Genomic DNA, 18,590 nt, shown 5'->3' on the forward strand with positions numbered 1-18,590 from the left:
ATGCCTGCCTCATTCGTGTGAGTAGGTACTTGTGCTTACACGTATAAATAATGTACAAAATGTACTTGTATATATATATATATATATGCATAGACAAATATAACCAATTTACACGTACAACATATGCGCATATACAGTCCTATCATATGTAAACACACACTACATATTATATGTTCCTTCCCTATATGTATCACGAAGAACCAATTCCTCGTCCAATATAACGAGGCGAAAAATTCAAAAATTAAAATTTGAAAAAAAAAAAAAAAATAAAGTAAAAATATTTATACTAAAAAAAAGCGTATAACAAAATGATGCTATCAAAGGTGACAACAAATAGTTCCACTAAAAGGAACAACTAAAAACTATGAAATATTTAAAATAAAAGAGTTGTTATTGATGAATTCGTGGAGAATGTTATAAAACTTACCAGGAAAGAAATGACTCATATAAAATCAAACGAGATATAAAAATTCCTTATAATCAAACATTGCTCTTATTTAATTTATGTATCAAAATATACATGTTTATCTCGAAGGGCATTTATATGCTATCAAAAAAAAATAAAAAGCCTAAAACGACTCGAGAAATAAAGAGCTATAAAACAAAATTTTCTTCAGAATCATCAGTACACTTCTATTATTTTTTTATAATAAAAATATTCATCCCCATTTTTTACCCTACTTTTATTATAAATATAAAGTATGCACAATATATTCATTTGAAATCGTTGGCTTAAATATATATTTTTTTTATTTATTCAATGTTAGCTTACGTTTTCTTTCAAATTTTTTCCGCCTTTCTATCACCCTCTTTAATCTCGTGAAATATATGCACTTCAAAACTTTTTTGAAAACTTTGCAAAGTTTTAATTTTTTTCATTTTCTCCAGTTTTTTCTACCTTTTTGATTATTGAAGAATAAATTTTTTAAAGTATTCTCACATAAAAAAAAAAAAAAAATAAATCTTTAAATCATTTTCACAGAAGTTGGCTAGTTAAAAATTACGTAAAAAAGAAAAAAAAAAAAAAAGAAAAAAGAAAAAAGAAAAAAGATGCAAATGTTGATCAGCATAGCAACAATAAGATCATTATGTACATAAAATAACTACAAAATGACAAACATTAAACAAATCGAAAATGTAGGCAGCAAGCCGGACTTACAATAAACAACTTTGTGTACATAAATGTATATATATATATATATATATATGTAAAACGTACGGATACTGCATGCAGCGGGTGCACCTACGTATTGTTCATACACAACGCAAACCCCAAACAGGTTAACTACTACCCATGTCTTTAATAATTGTAGAAGCTTTTACCAAAATTTTAACTACCCCATCACAATACGGCATATGGCACATTCACAGAAACAGTATATAGCACCCATATCTGCGCATCCAACGTATAAAACTCCTTCAGAAAAGGAACAATTGCGATGGTGAGCAGTATTTCGTGTATACAAATACATACATACACAGTCATATATATATATAATTGTACCCTTGTGAGCGGATCATAACTTTTCCCCAAATAAAGGTGCTACATGTCAGAGGTATCTGTACAGTGAGAAATTGTTCTGGCCTAATATGATAGTTGAGTTAATTGAGTTTTTCGAGTTATGGAGTTCTCGGTATATTTTATTAATTAACAGCGCATTATTACATGGTATTTTATACACAAGGTTATTATTATTGTTGGTCCTTATTATTAGGCCATGACTAGAAGCTCTTATTTCAGCAATATCTTCAATTTTAAGAGACCATATAACAATATCCCCCTTTTTATCATTAAAGAATTCGCTATTTTTTGTATTGGTATTTAAGTTAGCATATAAATTTGCATATATAATTACCTTAGGGTATAGTAATAAAGAATAGTAAGATGGAGGATGATTTTCCTGCTTATGTATAGTTAAACATTTCATAATATTTTTTGAAAATTTTAAACCTAAACATTCTCTTAATTCAGCTTCATGTAAATTATATTCTTTAATTTTTCCATATTCTCCCCATAACATTCTTGGTTTTCTATGTCTCTTAGTTTTATATTTATAACCCCCTATAGGTTTCGATACCTCTGCTTTTATTCCTCTTGTAACATCTGAAACTGCTTGACCTACTTTATCTAATGGTTTTACTAATGACCCTGCTACTCCTTTACCTATACCTTTGAAAAATCCACCAACTCCTTCTTTTTGTGCTCCTTCAATGGGTTTTGTTACAATATTGGATAAACTCAATACTCCTTCACCTATATTTTTTACTGCACTTATAAGCCCTTCTTTCATATTAGTGTTCGTTTTAAAATTCCTTTCCTTTTGCCTCCTATTAATATATTCTGTATCAAATGTTAAATTGGATAAGAAGCTTCCAATACCTACACTAACATTATCCACTGCATATACAGCTAATCCAATAGTATTTCTACCAATTTCTAACGGAATTTTAGGTATATTTATTAGACTACTGTACCCTACAATAAAACCTAAACATGCTAATATAGAATGACTATATTTATCTTTTAATAATGCATAAAAAGATTTTAAACTAACACGAATGTTATTAAATATTTCTTGATTTAATGTTACAGGAGCACCTAATAATTCTAATTTTCCTGATACCATCAAGATTCTCAATCCTATTCTAAGTAAGTCACTCATCATATGCATCTTATCTAATAAAAAGGAACACCATACTACTAAAGTAAATTTGTCTATTTGCATATATTGTATATTAATAGCTAAAGGAATATCTGGAGATTTATAATTCACATATACTGGTAAGATAGTCCACTTTTGTATTTCTTCATATAATAAATTTTTTTTCTGCACAATACTTACCCCTTCTAAATATTCTGCTATCAATAAGTTTATTCCGTTTAATGTTTCTGCATCCATTTCTATCTCTACATCATCTAGAGATACTTGTATCTTTTTAAATATAACATCATTATGTGATATAAATGATCTTTCTACATATATATTTAGAAATATTTTCTCTTCATTTGCGTTTATATTTTTTCTTCTTATTCCATTATTTGTAGTCAACTTATTATTCTCATACAATGCTGTGTTCAAATGTCTACTTGGATCTTCTTCCATATTTGCATTGTTGGTAATACTACCTCCATGGCTGTCATAAGAAAATTTATTCATTTTCTTCATCTCATTCTCGCTATTGCCTCCCTGGTTACGATTACTATTATAACTACTTCGGCTATTATTATTATTGTTATTATTAATGTTATTGTTGTTACTACTATTACTGTTGCTGTTACTATTACTGTTACCACTATTATTATTGTTGTTGGTACCACTAGTACTACTGTTTATCCCTCTGTTTGCCAACAGTACACACTTTTCACACGATTCCAATTGACAGTCTACCTGCACATCCGTTATCTTGATATCAATCACTTCCTCTTCATTTTTCATATAAAACAGTGCACACAATTTAGACAACTCAATAAAAAACACCTCCTCTTTTAAAATATTCGATATGATACTTACACCAATCTGTGTTACATTTATTATTACATGCACATTTTTGTACGTATTACTAATAACCCTAACTAACTCGTTATTGCTGCTCTCCGCGTAGTAGCTACTATAATTTCCATAACTATTGTAACCAGTGTAACCACTATTACCATTCTGACAATTATAATTGCCGTAACCGCTATAACCATTCCTTTGACCACCTGCACCCTCCTTGTCCACAATATTTCTAACATAATTGTACTCATTATATCCTATCATTTTCTTCTGTATGTAACTACCTTTTCCACAGCTCAATATGTTCGAAGCAGGAGTTATTGCTTGTTCCAATTTTCCTCCAATTTTTTCACTTCCTCTCTTACCTCTTTCCTCTGTAGTGTCTATCTTGGTATACTTGTTTAAATTCACTGAATACCTGGAGTTCCTATCATTGTACATGTTGTAATTACCATAACTACTGATTGTATCATTTTTATTGTAGTACAACATATTAGATGCACTCTTTAATGCCTCATTATTCATTAAAATACTATCATCATATAAACCTCTTTTAATACACTCTTTATGTGTTAACTTAATTGTTATCAAGTCTTCTATATACTCAATGGATATGATAAAAATCGTATCATAGTAGTATATATAATACGTCTTTTGAGAATAATTATATATCGCAAATTTCAAAACAAAAGGTGTTCTAGGTATTACCTTCATGTCATGTAGTACTATCTCTATTTGTATATTCCTTGTTATATATATGAATGGATTTATCCACCCTAAGTAACTGTACTTGTTATATTCTATATTAAAATAATGCTCCATATCTGTTGATTTTAAAAAATTACTTAAAAAATTATTTTTTTCTATATAATTTTCTTCTTCCTCTAATTTTAAATGCTGAGTATCATCATGAAATGTTCTTATTTTTAAATATTTAGCTAAACTAGAATAATTATAAGCAATAAATCCTTTGTTCTTATTTTCTAACTTTTCAATTATTATATTTTTAGTACCCATATCTGGAATACATGTAATTACATATACATCCGATTTCTCGCTATCTCCATTATTAATTACCATATAATTTGTTCCCACAAAATTCTCACTAGGGAATATAACAGACGACCAAAAGATATTCTTGTTCGGCTTATAATATTTATTGTTATTATAGCTACTCATCATTTTGCTACTACTGTTCATATTAGCACTATTTGTACTAATAGCACCATTAGTACCCACATCGTTCTTCTTTTCCTCTTGTGCATTTTTAGATGGTTCTAATGTTTTAAACTCGAATAATAAAATATTCTGTTTCTTCGTAAAATATAAGGGACACGTGTCATTCTGTCGGATCCCCTGTATTTTTTCCGTTTGATATTGTTTAATTAGTAATGGGTAATTTAACTTGTTACTAATAATAAATTGAGGGACTACTGTAATTATTCTGCTAATTATATAAGGTATATTTGTTGTTTTAATCTTTTCTGTATTTAAACAAAAGGTATAAAAAAAGTTTTTACAAACTACATTAGTTTCTGTGTAACTACCAATAGGTGGCAATGTGGCTTTAAATAATATCAAAGAATTATCAACAGGAGATGGATAATTATAATCATTAAATAGGTCATAATCCGTCAAATTGCGTTCCTCAAAAAATTTTGAGGTATTTTGGTTCCACCTTTCCATTTCACCACAGGTATTATTATTACTATTATTCTTACTACTGATATCACTACATTTTTTTGTACCATTACTATTGCTGTTGTACGTTCTGTGGGGTAGCAACAAGTCTATTTGTGAGTTATCTCCTAACAGTGTTATACCATTAATTATGGGGTAATATTTATTTGAATTTATAGCCTTGATACCTAGACCTGTCCTATCAATAAAACATCTAGGTAAGGAAAAAATATACAACTGCTTATTACCTAGTATACTACTTAAGGAATTAAAATAGCCACTAAAATTTTTAATTATTTCAACTTCAACTGATGCAAACTTTTTAAAATTTAACGTAAATCTAGTAACAGTTTCTTCATCATCTTCTTCTAAATATATCTTTTCGGACCATTCACATTGCGAATTACCAATTTTCATTTTCAAATTCAAACATGTATATTTCTTTATTTCATATATATAAAATATAGAAAAAGGATTTAATCTTTTGTTTACATATCCTTTATTTAATGTACTTGAGTTCAATTCTTTTTTCTTTGAATTTATTTGCTCATCAAGAGTAAATATTTCTCTCTCTAATCGATTCAATTCATGCACATACACACGTTCATTGTTAGACACCCCTTTTCCTAAACCATAATCAGATGCTGAAATGGTCATACCACTATTACTTTGTTTTATCGATCCTATTTTGTTTAAAAATGAATTAATTTCCTCATGCTGTCTTAATAATTTAGCTCTCTTATTTTTTAAAATATCAATTTTACCTTTCTCTTCGTAAATAAACTCATTCTGTTTTTCCTCTGTAACTTCAGACATCATAATTATATCTACCAATGCTGGAATAGCATTTACTACACTAACATGTGGATAAATTGTAATAATTCTTAAATTTTTCTCAGCTGGTAATGCACTTATTTTATTTTCAATTTTTACAAGAAAATATAAATAATTATTCTTCTCTCTTAATTTGCATTTTTTCACATACGTTCCTTGACTCGTGTCCGAGCTGAAGATATCCGACCATCCGCCTTCCATGTTAATAACAGTGGGATCGATTAAATTATCTGCACTCTGTTCACCCTTCAAACCTCCCAAGTTGCTACACTTGCTATTGCTAATTCTCTTACCATTGTTATTGCTGTTACTTCTGCCTTTATCGCACCCCCCGATTCTCTTGCTATGTGAACTCACTATCTCATAGTAGTCATTTTCCTCACTTACCAAATTAATCGGTTTAAAGGACAGATACACATTTGAGGGACCACAAAAGGCACATTCTGGGGTGGACAACAAATATTCATGATTTAATATTACAGTAAAGCTTAAATTATTATTTTTTTGTCTTAATTTTATATTTGGATTAATATTCAAACTATTAGATACTTTGTAATTTTTAAAAGAATCACTATGATTTGGATATAAGGTACTAATAGGTATTGTTCTATTCTCTATAGACGTTAACAAAATGGGATTTTTTGTTCCATCAAAAAAACAAAATTCTAACGGTATACCACATTTATTTACAATTCTAACAGTTGATGACATAAAAAGAATTTTATAATTTGGCATAGGCGATATTATTTCACATACAGTTTCTACCAAGGATGTTTGCGGTATACAATTATTCTTTAATCTATATTTGCATGCTAAATATGTTTGTTTATTCATTTCTTCATTTATTCTTTCCCATTCATTAACTTTATCTATATTTTCTTTATTTAATACTATTTCTTTGGTATCCGCATTTGTACTGCCATTTTTATCCTTTACAAATTTCTGGTTATTATTCTTCTTACTCGTAACAACATTTATTGAGTTTTCTTCAAAAATAAAATCAGCAGGTTTTAATATATGAATCACGTTACTATTTTTTAACGATGTAGTTAATAATGTACAACTATTCTTAATCAGATTTATGATGACACATTCAGAATTTTTTAAAAATGGACCAACAAATTTATTAGGTGAAAATATAGAATTCCCTAAATCTTTCTTTTTCTTGTTATATTCAAAATAGTACCTATTACACGTGCTCTCCTTTTCCACATTTGAATTCGTGTTCTCGCTTTCCTCGTCATCACTATCGTCATCGTCATCGTCATCATCATCATCATCATCATCATCATCAATATCTATATATTCATCAACATCATAATTGTTATCCTTGGCATATCCCATGTTATGCTCTTCTCTATCCCGTGCGAAGTGATCACCTTCGGAATCAATATCACTCTTATCTGTTTGTGCAATATCTTCAATATTAGCTACCATGTTTTCATTTTTCCCACATTCTGTGTCAACATTCGTCTTTTCTTCTGATCCATATTTATCATTTATAGTACTTGTATTATTTTTAATAAGATACCCTTTTTCCTTATTTAATAAGCTCGTTCTTGTCCCTCTCGAAACATTTGAGCTTCTTTCATTTTCTACCTTTTTATATTTACTTAACTGTTGTTCATCAACATTTTTGTTTTCATTCAGATTGATGTTCATAATTTTTCTACTCTTTTTCTCATCTTCCCTGTATCGATTATACGATAATAAATTTTCAATTGTTTTCTTTGGATTCCTTGTTATCATTAAATCTAGAACTATGTCTCTTTTACTTATATTCGTAAACATATCATGAATTATGTTTACCACGTTTGTTGGAGGAATAGGTATTAAGTACAAGTATAAGCACTTCTTCTCAATTAGAGAATTATTAGCTATTTCATTTATCAGCAACCTATCTAACGATATTAACTTATTGGTTGCTATAATTTTCGTGTATATTTCAGGTACATTTTTTAGCACATGCTCCCTTGAGGATTCTTCATTTTCCCCATCGTTCTCCTCTCCGATCGCTGAGCTGCTCACTGTTACACTAGCTGTTGTATTTGCCACTTCTCCTGCCCCTATGTCCAACACTTCACCCGTTACCCCTCTCGAAACGATATCCGTCTTTTTATTTTCCCTTTCATCTTTAGGCTGATTAGCAAAGTTCTTCCTTTTGTGCAAATTTGTTCCGTACGCGCTTTCTACCGTTACACAAGTTTTCATCAGTTTCATTTCGTCTACATTACTTTCAGGCATAACAAAGGCGTAAAAATAATCACTTGTTAAATTGACATAGTATATTACCGAATTATCTTTCATAGAATCATATGTATCACGATTTTCTTCCTTTTTTAAAAAATCATCTAAGTTAAAACCATTTTCCTTATTTGTATCCATGTCTCCTGGAAATGATTCAAATACTGATGAACAATTTTCATAAATGCTCTTACTCTTAGCAGATAGTATCTTATCATCTAACTCAGTAGACAAGCTCTCATAATTGCTATTCAGAAGATCAACACAGCCATTATGTTCATACTTCCCTATGTTGTTATTAACTATATTAGTATCTTTTTTTTCAATTCTTTTTTTTTTTAACCCATTTAGAAATTTTTCTGAAAATACAGGAACAAATAAGAAAAGCAGATTAATCAACTGAGGAGTAATGTTAAACCACAATGCCTTAACACTATTAATTTTTATAATACTGATTGGTGCTTTACTCGATTCTGTATCTTCACTATACATATCGTTAGGTAAAATTTTGTGAACATCTAACGATATATTACACTTTTCAAGAAACGGTTCCCAATCACCAATACAATTATTAAAATATTCTACCTTAGAATTCAAATCGTTAATATTATATGAACATTCGTCTGTATAAAAATTTAAACTTATATTCATACTAAATATCATTCTAATAATTGGGACAATAGAATTTCGGATATCATCAATAAAAGTACACTTAACATTGTGTAACTTGATACTTATTTTAATATCTCTGTATGTATTTGCTGTTTCATTATGATTTTCCCCATATTCTGATCCATTTTCACTTATACGATTATTTTCATAAATAAAATTCGACTTGTATGATTCTGTATTGGATGAATCGGAACAACTCATCGTATTGGTATCTGTTGAAAATTCAGTTAGTGCATTGTATGAAAAGGACTCAATCACATTATTGCTAGATTCGGACAAATTTATTACACACAGTTTCTTATTATTTTGTTTAAGCTTTATATTTTTCATCGTAGTATCTCCCTTTGCTTCGTTTTTTTCTGTTCCATTCTCTGTTTCTATATCATTCTTGTTTTCCTTCTCTAATACACTCTGCTTAGGTCTAAGCTGTATAGAGTCCACATTCGGTTTTGTTTTCTTCCCCCTTTTAAGCTTACCTACATTAGTAATATGCACATCATTTGTACCGCTTATCGGAGCACCATTTATATTTTTGCTTATAAAAAATATATTATTTCTCATAAATTTATTTTTTATTTTTGTATGTATAAATGTCACTGGTGGAGTAACTGGACCTACAACTATATTGGTAAAGGAGCTAGGAGTATCACCAAATAAGGTAGAAGATGCCCTTAACAATATTTCTACATCATCATTTGATAATCGAATGTCAAAATTACTAATATTAATATCAAGTTCAAAAATAGATATAAAATGAAACGAATCCTTTCCCTTAACATTTGTTTTTAAAATGTAATTATCCTTCCTGGTATCAACTGATTCGTATAATGCTTCCCCTTTTACATTTAAATTATCACATAATAATATTTTCTTCTTATGATAATTATGAAGTGGATTCGATACATTTTTATAACCCTTTTCTTGCTTCCTTTCATTTGATGTATTACTTACATAATTAATTCTTTTTATCTTGCTATCTATAGCATATATTTTCCTAAAAATTATGCACTTATTCAAAATAGAAAAGGAAAAAACGAAATTGTTAGACCACATTATTATAGGGTTAGCCACATTTTCTAAGTGTGTGAAAATAATAAAATTCCCATTATTCACTTTGAAGTTTATATGAATTGGTTTGTTATCTAATTTTAATAATTCGTTTATATTTGTTATCTTTTTGTTCTTCACATCTCTTACTTTCTGCTTTATAAATTTGGATATATTCGTTATAGTATTACCACTATTGCCATTAGCACCATTTATATTATTACTTTTACTATTACTATTATTATTATTATTATTATTATTATTATTATTATTATTATTATTATTATTATTATTATTATTATAGCTATTATTATTATTATCATAGCTATTACTATTACTATTATTATTATTATTATTATTATTATTACTATTACTATTTTTATCATCATCATTATTATTATTATTTTTTTTTTTTATTTTTTTTTTTATTTGTATGCTGTCGTTTTCTTTGTCGTCATCGATTGAGGATTCTTCTTCTTCTTTCCTGAGAAGCTTATTCTCTTCATTAGGCTGTTTTCTTCCTTGTTTAAACACATTTTCCTCTATATGAATATTTTCTACATTATATTTTTTAAGACTCCTACTATAACTTTTAATATCTGTATACACTTTAACCTTGTCATCATTCAAATTTATTTTTTTTTTACTTGTATTTACCATTTGGTTATCTACATGTTCGTATCCCTCCACTTTCATTGTATTCTTTTTCTTCTTTCCATTTTTCTTGCCATCCTTATTTGATACAATGTAAGGGGATGGCTTGGGATATAAACGTAGTGTACTCAAATTAAAACTTGTTGATAAAAATTTGTAGATATCTATAAAAATAATAAAAAAACAACAAATGTATGCATCGTCCAGTTCAATGCTTAACAATAAATCTTCTATAAAGGAATTGATTTTTATTTTTATGCCTTTTTGCTTTTTACATTTCTTCTTTTCGTTTAAAAACACATTATTTTCAAGCATATAACTTAATAGTTTTTTGTAATCCTTTATATCTGACTCTGAAAAAGTACACATCTTCTTTATATTCTCCCCACTGTTAAAACTATACTCACTATTCACAACAGTGTTACTATTCATATTAGTTTCTTCTTCAACATTTAGAATAATCGAATTGCTATTGGCTGATACGAGGTTATTTATTAATAAAGATTTCTTTTCAAAGGAACTATCTTTTACCAAACCTTTTCTACCATTCTCGTGCATAAAATTGCTTCTTTTTCTTTTTTTTATTTCATTTTCAATACAACAATATGCAACCCTTTTGTAGTAGTTTATAGAATCCTTTCTAACATCATCAATATACAAAGAATTACTATATAAATCAAAAAAATAAATAAAATAAAAATCTAAAAGTACTAAATGGAATGATATACTTATATTTTGAAATGCTATAATAGCTACAGGTGTATTTTTATCAAAAGAAGTTTTAATTTTTAAACTCTCCAAATTTATATACACATATAATTTAAACCCTCCTTTTCTTACAAGTACTTCATTCTTTGCTCCGTTAATCACAGGATTCTTACATGAGCAACAAGTGTTGACTTCATAGTTTGGTAAATCGCCCTTCATCTCGCGCTCATCCCTCTTTTCACTGCAGTTGTTACTACTGTGTTGGTTGTCCTTGTTATCAACTCGACTGCCGCACTTGCTAATGTCATTAGTATCAGTGATACGATTCAAATTGCTTACATGATTCATATTGTTCACAATGTTCATATTATTCATATTGTTCACATTACTCACACTGCTCATATTGTGCATATTGCTCAAATTGTTCAAATTGATGTTCCCCTTTCGGAACCATTCTGCGTTTATGAGGTTGTACATATCGACGCTTTTATCGCAAATAAAACACATAGGAAAATATCCTTTAAAACAAAAATTTTCATTAATAATGTCTAACAAAAAGGCCAGTTGAAAAACAGTTAAGTCTAGACTAAAATTGCTTCCATTAAAAAAAATATAAACCCCATTTTTACTACTAACTAAACATAGACCAATATTAACTTTGTGTAAAATATTTCCCTCAATATTTGTACTTCCCCCATTTTCACAAGCTTTGCTTTCTATGTCTAGCAAATCAACATATAAGGTAAAATCATACTTCACTGGAGAACACGATATATTTGTTTTTTCCCCCTTAACGTATATTTTTTCATTTTCCATTTTATCTGCAGGCGTGTTTGTGCCTTTTTCCCTTTTCTGCTCGCACTTCTTTTTTCCTCTCTCCTTCCTCTTACTAATTTTTTTTATCTTGTTTTCCTTCATATCATTCCTTCGCTTTACCATAATCTGTTCTATGCAATTTATTGTGTATGAATTTTTAAACTTTAAAGTATTCAGATGAAATTTTAAGTAAGATTCAATATATGGTATGTTGTTCTTTTCCTTATCCGTATTGCAAAGACCATTATTAATTTTGTTAAAACACAAGGACGTATTTTTTACTTCTCCCTTGTAATTATATATTATATTTTTATCCTCAGGAATAATAACAACTGGATTCATAATTGTGCAGCTAAATAAAAAATATTTTGCCTGCGCAACTTGCACCACTTTTTTGTATGACTTGCTAATAAAAACATTTAATATACCATCATCTAAGTAATCCAAAAATGACTTCAAATCACGCAAATAAAAAATATAATAGATACTTGAAATGTCACATAACAAACATATATTATAATCTCTTTTGTCATTGTAAACTTTTACCTTACCTATGAACAGGTCGTGTTTCTCTTTTTTCTGCTTGTTGGTCGCAACAGTTGTCGCTCCCTCCGCAGCTCTTTTTATTTTTTTTTTTCTTATCTCCTCAGACAAGTTGTCCGTATTTATATAATTTAAAATATCTTTGCTATTTCTTCCCTCGGAAATCATTTTCGAGCTCTCCCCCTTCTCCTCATTACGTGGAAGAACATCCCCATCAGCACCACTCAGCTTATTACTCTTTTTAGAAATAAACAAATCATACGTATAATCATTAATATTATTCGATATAATATTTTTGTTATTCATAGATATTATACCTTTTTCAATGTTTATAAACATTTTCTGATCGAAATTCAAATATATCTTATTTTCGTAAAATATATTACTAACTTGTATTTTTGAAAAAATTTTTTTTTTTTGCCAAAAAGCAAGAGATGCACTTTTAATATAACAATTGAAGAAATACTTAACATACGAATTTTTCTGACCATACAATTTCGGTAACGAGTTACATAACCCATTGTTAAGAATTGTATCACTTTTTTTATTTATATTATTTATCTTTTTTGTTTCTTCATCAATTATACATGATTTGATAACGTTAACATCACACGGAACTACATTCGTATTATTAATTGTATCATCTCCAACATTGTTTTCTTCATTATTTTTCTTTTCTGATTCTATATCTAAAATGTTTAGAGCATTCTTTACATTGTTTAATGTCTCTTGAACACTTCTTAAAGTATGTTCTGATATAAACATCTTGTAATTTTTAAGTTCCTCTTCATTTTTTAGTTTCTTTTTTATATACTTCATGTCTTTCTCTAATCCGTACTGTAATTTCTCTTTATACTCTTTCATTGTTTTAAATATTTGCTTTATTGTCTTATATTTCCAATGTAATTCAATATCACTTATAATAAAATTAATATGCGTTTCTGCTTTATTTCTTTTATTTTGTTTTTGCAGAATTTGGAGGTTTATTGAAAGCTGTTTTTCTTCTATAGCATCCATAAAATCGTCATCCTCATCATCGTTTTCATCATCATGGTTACCACCTTCCACTTGTACATTCTGCCTACCACTCTTCATATATTTTTCATTCGCAGCTACGTTCTTACTACTTGGGTTATTTGAGCCTCCCTTTACCCCCGTCAACTCGCTGTCTATATCTTTCTCATCATCTTCAATCTTATTGCCATTTTGATCATTTATACTTATATTACTTTCGTTATAACACGATTTCAAATTTACATTCCTTGACAATAGGTGTACATCAGTAATAACCTTTTCCACATAGGCTTTTGTCAGCATGTCATAATTATTTTTATTACTTTTACAAATATTGTTACTATTACCATTTCCATTACTATTCTTATTACAGTAATTTTTTCCTGAATTTTCAAGACATCTGTTCTGTCCGCTGTATTCCTTCTCTTCCTCCTCTTGCCTATTCACAATATTGCTTATCATGAAATTTTCTATTCTTTCAGCTGACTCGAATCGATCTATACATCCTGAATTATCGCTATTCTTGTTGTTCTCTTTACTGTCGTTTTGTCCTTCCAAATGAGCATCCTCTATTTTCATCCCGTCTTGAATCTCCTTCTTACTGCTGCTATTATTATCCATGTTTGCGCTATCCACAATATCAACAATGCCGTTTTCATTGTTAGCATAAGCATTGTTTTTCTCCTCCAAATAGGTGGAAAGAGACAGGAAGAGAAAAATATCCTTCGAATTGACATTTTTTGTTAAGGTAAAAAAAATTGGCTGTCTATTACTTGGATCACAAATCCATAACTGCTCGATTTCTACTTTCATAATTTTTTTTTTTTTTGAAAATAATTTTTGTAAGATATTCCACAGGCCTCATATTTCAATATTTCAAAGTCCTTCCTATTTTTTATAGAGAAAGAAGAATTTTTAATTAAAAAATCAATGTCATATAAAAATGATTCCTCCTCTGCTTTATTATTTTTATTTATTTTATTCAAATTTTCATTCTCTTCAGCATTCGCTACAATACTGTTATTCAGATTATCATTCTTCGTCTGACTCTCTTCAAATTTTGATGTTCCATCCTGACATATAATTCGTCCTTCTCCTTTTGCATCCATTTCTTTTTTTTCCACAGAACTTTTTTTTTTAAACTTAAAGAACTCTTTTTCCTTATTTTTGTTTTTTGAATAAAACCGTGTTAAGTATCTAGTAATAGATGTTGGTACTGCTAATATGATGCTGACAGCATCTGGATTTATTTGAAAAAAAATACAATCTAATATTATGTTAGCTTTTAAAATTTTTAAATCATATTCCACATATATCTTAACTGGAATTGGTTGTAGTATATAAAATTTTTCGCTACTTAGCAGTCTATCTTTTATACTATTACAATAACTATCCTTAAAATCCAATCGTCTGTTAACGGGCTCTTTAGAAATTACTCGATCTTCATTATTTTCTACATGTGCACTACTTTTCAAATGTACATTATTTTTTCTGTTATTAATAGTCTTCTCATTTGCCAACTGCTCTTTTTTGTGGTTCAAATCTTTGTCCTTCTTATACTTGTAAAATTTATTAGCATTCGGAAAAACCGTTTTTAAACATGTTATTTGCGTTTCGTTAAATTCAAATATTAAATTAAACTTGTTGTATGCACATGGGCATTCTGTCTTAGCTATCAAATTACCTAAATGCAACTCAACAATACCATTCGTTAGGTTATCAAAATGTACTATCGGGCCACATATATGAATATAAAATTCGAATAATTCAGGCAAATGCTGAACTGCTCTATTATATACATTTTCTCCTTTTTCCTTTAATCCTTCAATTAATTCTGATTGTTCCATTTTTTTAATATTCTCAAGTGCTTCATCGTCATCTTCATCTTCTACCTCTTCCTCATCCTCACGATCATCCTCTTCAGTATATCTTCCTTCCCCTTTTTCAATTTCTTCTTTGCTTATCTTTTCCGTTGGTATTTTTTCCTTATTATATTCATCCATTTTTTGACTATGTTCACAGTTATCTTTAAATTCCCGCTTCTCATCGCCCTCTACTTGGGGTATTACTTCTTCCTTCACTTCTACCGCTTCTTCCTCTTTTTGAAGAAATGATAATGCTGCATCTGTCATATGAATCGCCTGTGTACACGTTTCCTGCTTTTCCTCCTTGTCAGGATATGAATTTTTCCTTTTGTATCTTTTCATTGCAGTTTTATGCCTTTTATTTATAATGTCTAATAGAGGAAAAGTAAAGGATAAAATGTTTTTAATAAGTAATGATGATAAGTACAATTCCAAAGGATTTAATCTTAACAAGGTAGATAAGGTATTTCCCTTTTCCGTAACTAAATGATTTATCTCTAGGTATGCACACAAACTTTGACTGTACAACAAGGAATAGTATATTGGATTTTTATAAATACTGCTTGAACCGTTATTATCAAAAGGAAACAAGGTATTATTTTTTCTAAATTCCATAAATATATTATTCTTATGTTTTGCTACAAAATTTTGTAACTCGATAATGAACTTCCACTGAAAATTGTCATTATCATTATGATCAACAACTGATTGAAGGGATAAAGATGAATATATTTGATAAAAATTAATTGATAATATATTAATTTCTTCATATCTCATTTTTCTATTGTTTTTTATGTAACTTGAATTGGTAGCACTCATATCTGGTGTACTGTTTAATAATGAATCAACGCTTCCACTTAGAGATATTTCATCATTCAAATTATCATTAAAGGAATTATTACTATAATGCTTATTTCTTATAGTACCTACATCAATTTGCTCATCATTTCCTGCACACTTTAAATGTGAAATACCTTTTATATGTTCTTCTCCATTACTTTGCATTCTTTCTTCAGATTGAATAAGTTCCTCTTCTTCCTTATCTACATATTTCCTTTTTTTCTTACAATCATCATATACATTGATGGAAAAATTTGCAAGTTTAAATTCGAAATCATATTTGGTTGGAACAACAACATCATAATTATCTTCATTCGTTACTGCTTCCTGTAAAATATGTAACTCCTTTTCATTTATAATATCTTGCTCGCTTTTTAAAATACTCTGAACCTTGTTTTCTATATCTTTTTTACTTCCTGTTACCCAAGACCACCATGATTGTTGCTTATATATAGAATCATATAGATATTTTTTTTTTAAATTTTTTTCTTCAATTATTTTTTCTAACATGTTTTGACACTGCAATCTCCATTTGGCTAAATGTCTAACACCCACCACGTCATACAATATTTGTAATCTATTTAATTCTTGGTTAGTTAATTCTACTTTGGATATATTATATTTTTCTCCAAGAACCTTATTGTACAAGTTCATAAATTCGTTTTTTGTTTCATTTCTTAATGATTCAATGTCCAACTTGACGGTACAAGCATATTTTAATAACAGTTTATTTGTTTGACTCCTTGATTTATTCGCCTCATTCATTATTTCAATAATCTTTGTAATTTGCGTTCTTGTTAATGTTATTCCTTCCCATTTCTCACTAATTTCTAATTTGGCTTTTAATTCTTTTTTATTACTAGACTGCTCTACTGGCAATACTAAATCAAACGGTTTAATTAAATATTCAAAATTATAATAATTTAAAATTTTATTATCATCATCTTTTAAAAAACTACCTATTCGAGCTAAGGTACTTTTTAAATAATCATCCTTATTCTCATCACCATCACTACTTAATTTAGATTCAAAAGTTATATCTTCTTTTTGATCATTATTATGTGACATGTCATCATTTATCTTTAACGAAAAATCAACGTTTTCGAACTTATCACTAGTATCATTATTCATTTCATTTTCATTATTGGTATGAGTTTTATTTTTTGTATCTTCTTTTTCATCATTACTATTCGTATAAATCTTGCTGTCAACATTGTTTTCATTAGAAGGGGTATTATTACTATCACGCTGGTGTTCTTTTCCTTTTTTTATTTTTTTTTTTTCTCCTCCCCCCGCATCGTGTTCTTTGTCCTCTATGTTGTACTCCTTTTTTTTCTTTCTTCTTCTTTTTCTTATGTTACTGTTGCTATAAATACATAACCCCTTGAATTCAATAATATGATTTAATTTTTTATACTCAGAACTTGTATTAGCTTCTGTCGAAACTTCAACATTTTTCTGACAGTTTTTTACAGACGATGATTTCAAAATAAATCCAATAGAAAATTTTTTTCCTGGATCTTCAAAATGAATTAAAATATCTTGAATATCTATATGAATGTTATTAATAATTTTATTTAGTAATTTAAATATAAGTGTAGATTTTTCTGATGACTTTTCCTTATTTTTCTGTTGTTTAATTATAGAAATTTCTTCTTCTAACAATTCTAATCTGTGCATTTTTGCTCTCCTTAATTCTTCGATTATAACACTTTCACTTTTTTGATAGCTTCTAGGTTTTATGTATATATGCACATTTTTAATTAATACACATACTGGACTTTTCCCTAAGCTGCTCCATGGTATTTGAATGTTTACTCTTCCTATGTTTCCATGTATTATCTTAAACGATAAGTCTAATATTTCGGTTATCTGTGGTTTCAATTTTAGGTTTTCTAAAACAATGTTCCCTGACCAAACACCCAAATGCAAATTCCGCTCTATTCCTTCAACATATGGTGCGAGAAATTTATTTAACAGTTTTTCAACTAATGACTCCAGCATTTTTTATTTCTTTTCAGTTGCATACTTTTCTTCCTACCTTTTCGTCTTCTATATAATTATATTTTACTTTTTTATTAACGTAAATATATTCTAAAAGTATTATATCTTACTTTTGTAAATTCAACTACAAAAAGGACGTAAAAGGAAGTAAAAAGGGAGAAAAAGCAAACTT

The 18,590-nt window shown here is 28.5% G+C and overlaps 1 protein-coding gene across 1 annotated transcript; it reads right to left on the minus strand.

Moving 5' to 3' along the window:
* Positions 1-1,550: 1,550 nt before the first annotated feature.
* Positions 1,551-18,418, minus strand: MKS88_004125 (uncharacterized protein; the record flags this gene model as incomplete). Its single annotated transcript, XM_067217276.1, has 2 exons — positions 1,551-14,515; positions 14,566-18,418. 2 exons carry the CDS (start codon positions 18,416-18,418, stop codon positions 1,551-1,553), a joined length of 16,818 nt encoding a protein of 5,605 aa, XP_067071720.1.
* Between the last annotated feature and the right edge of the window lie 172 nt (positions 18,419-18,590).

This window comes from Plasmodium brasilianum, chromosome 12 (genome assembly GCF_023973825.1).
Source record: "Plasmodium brasilianum strain Bolivian I chromosome 12, whole genome shotgun sequence".
Classification (NCBI taxonomy): Eukaryota; Apicomplexa; class Aconoidasida; order Haemosporida; family Plasmodiidae; genus Plasmodium; species Plasmodium brasilianum.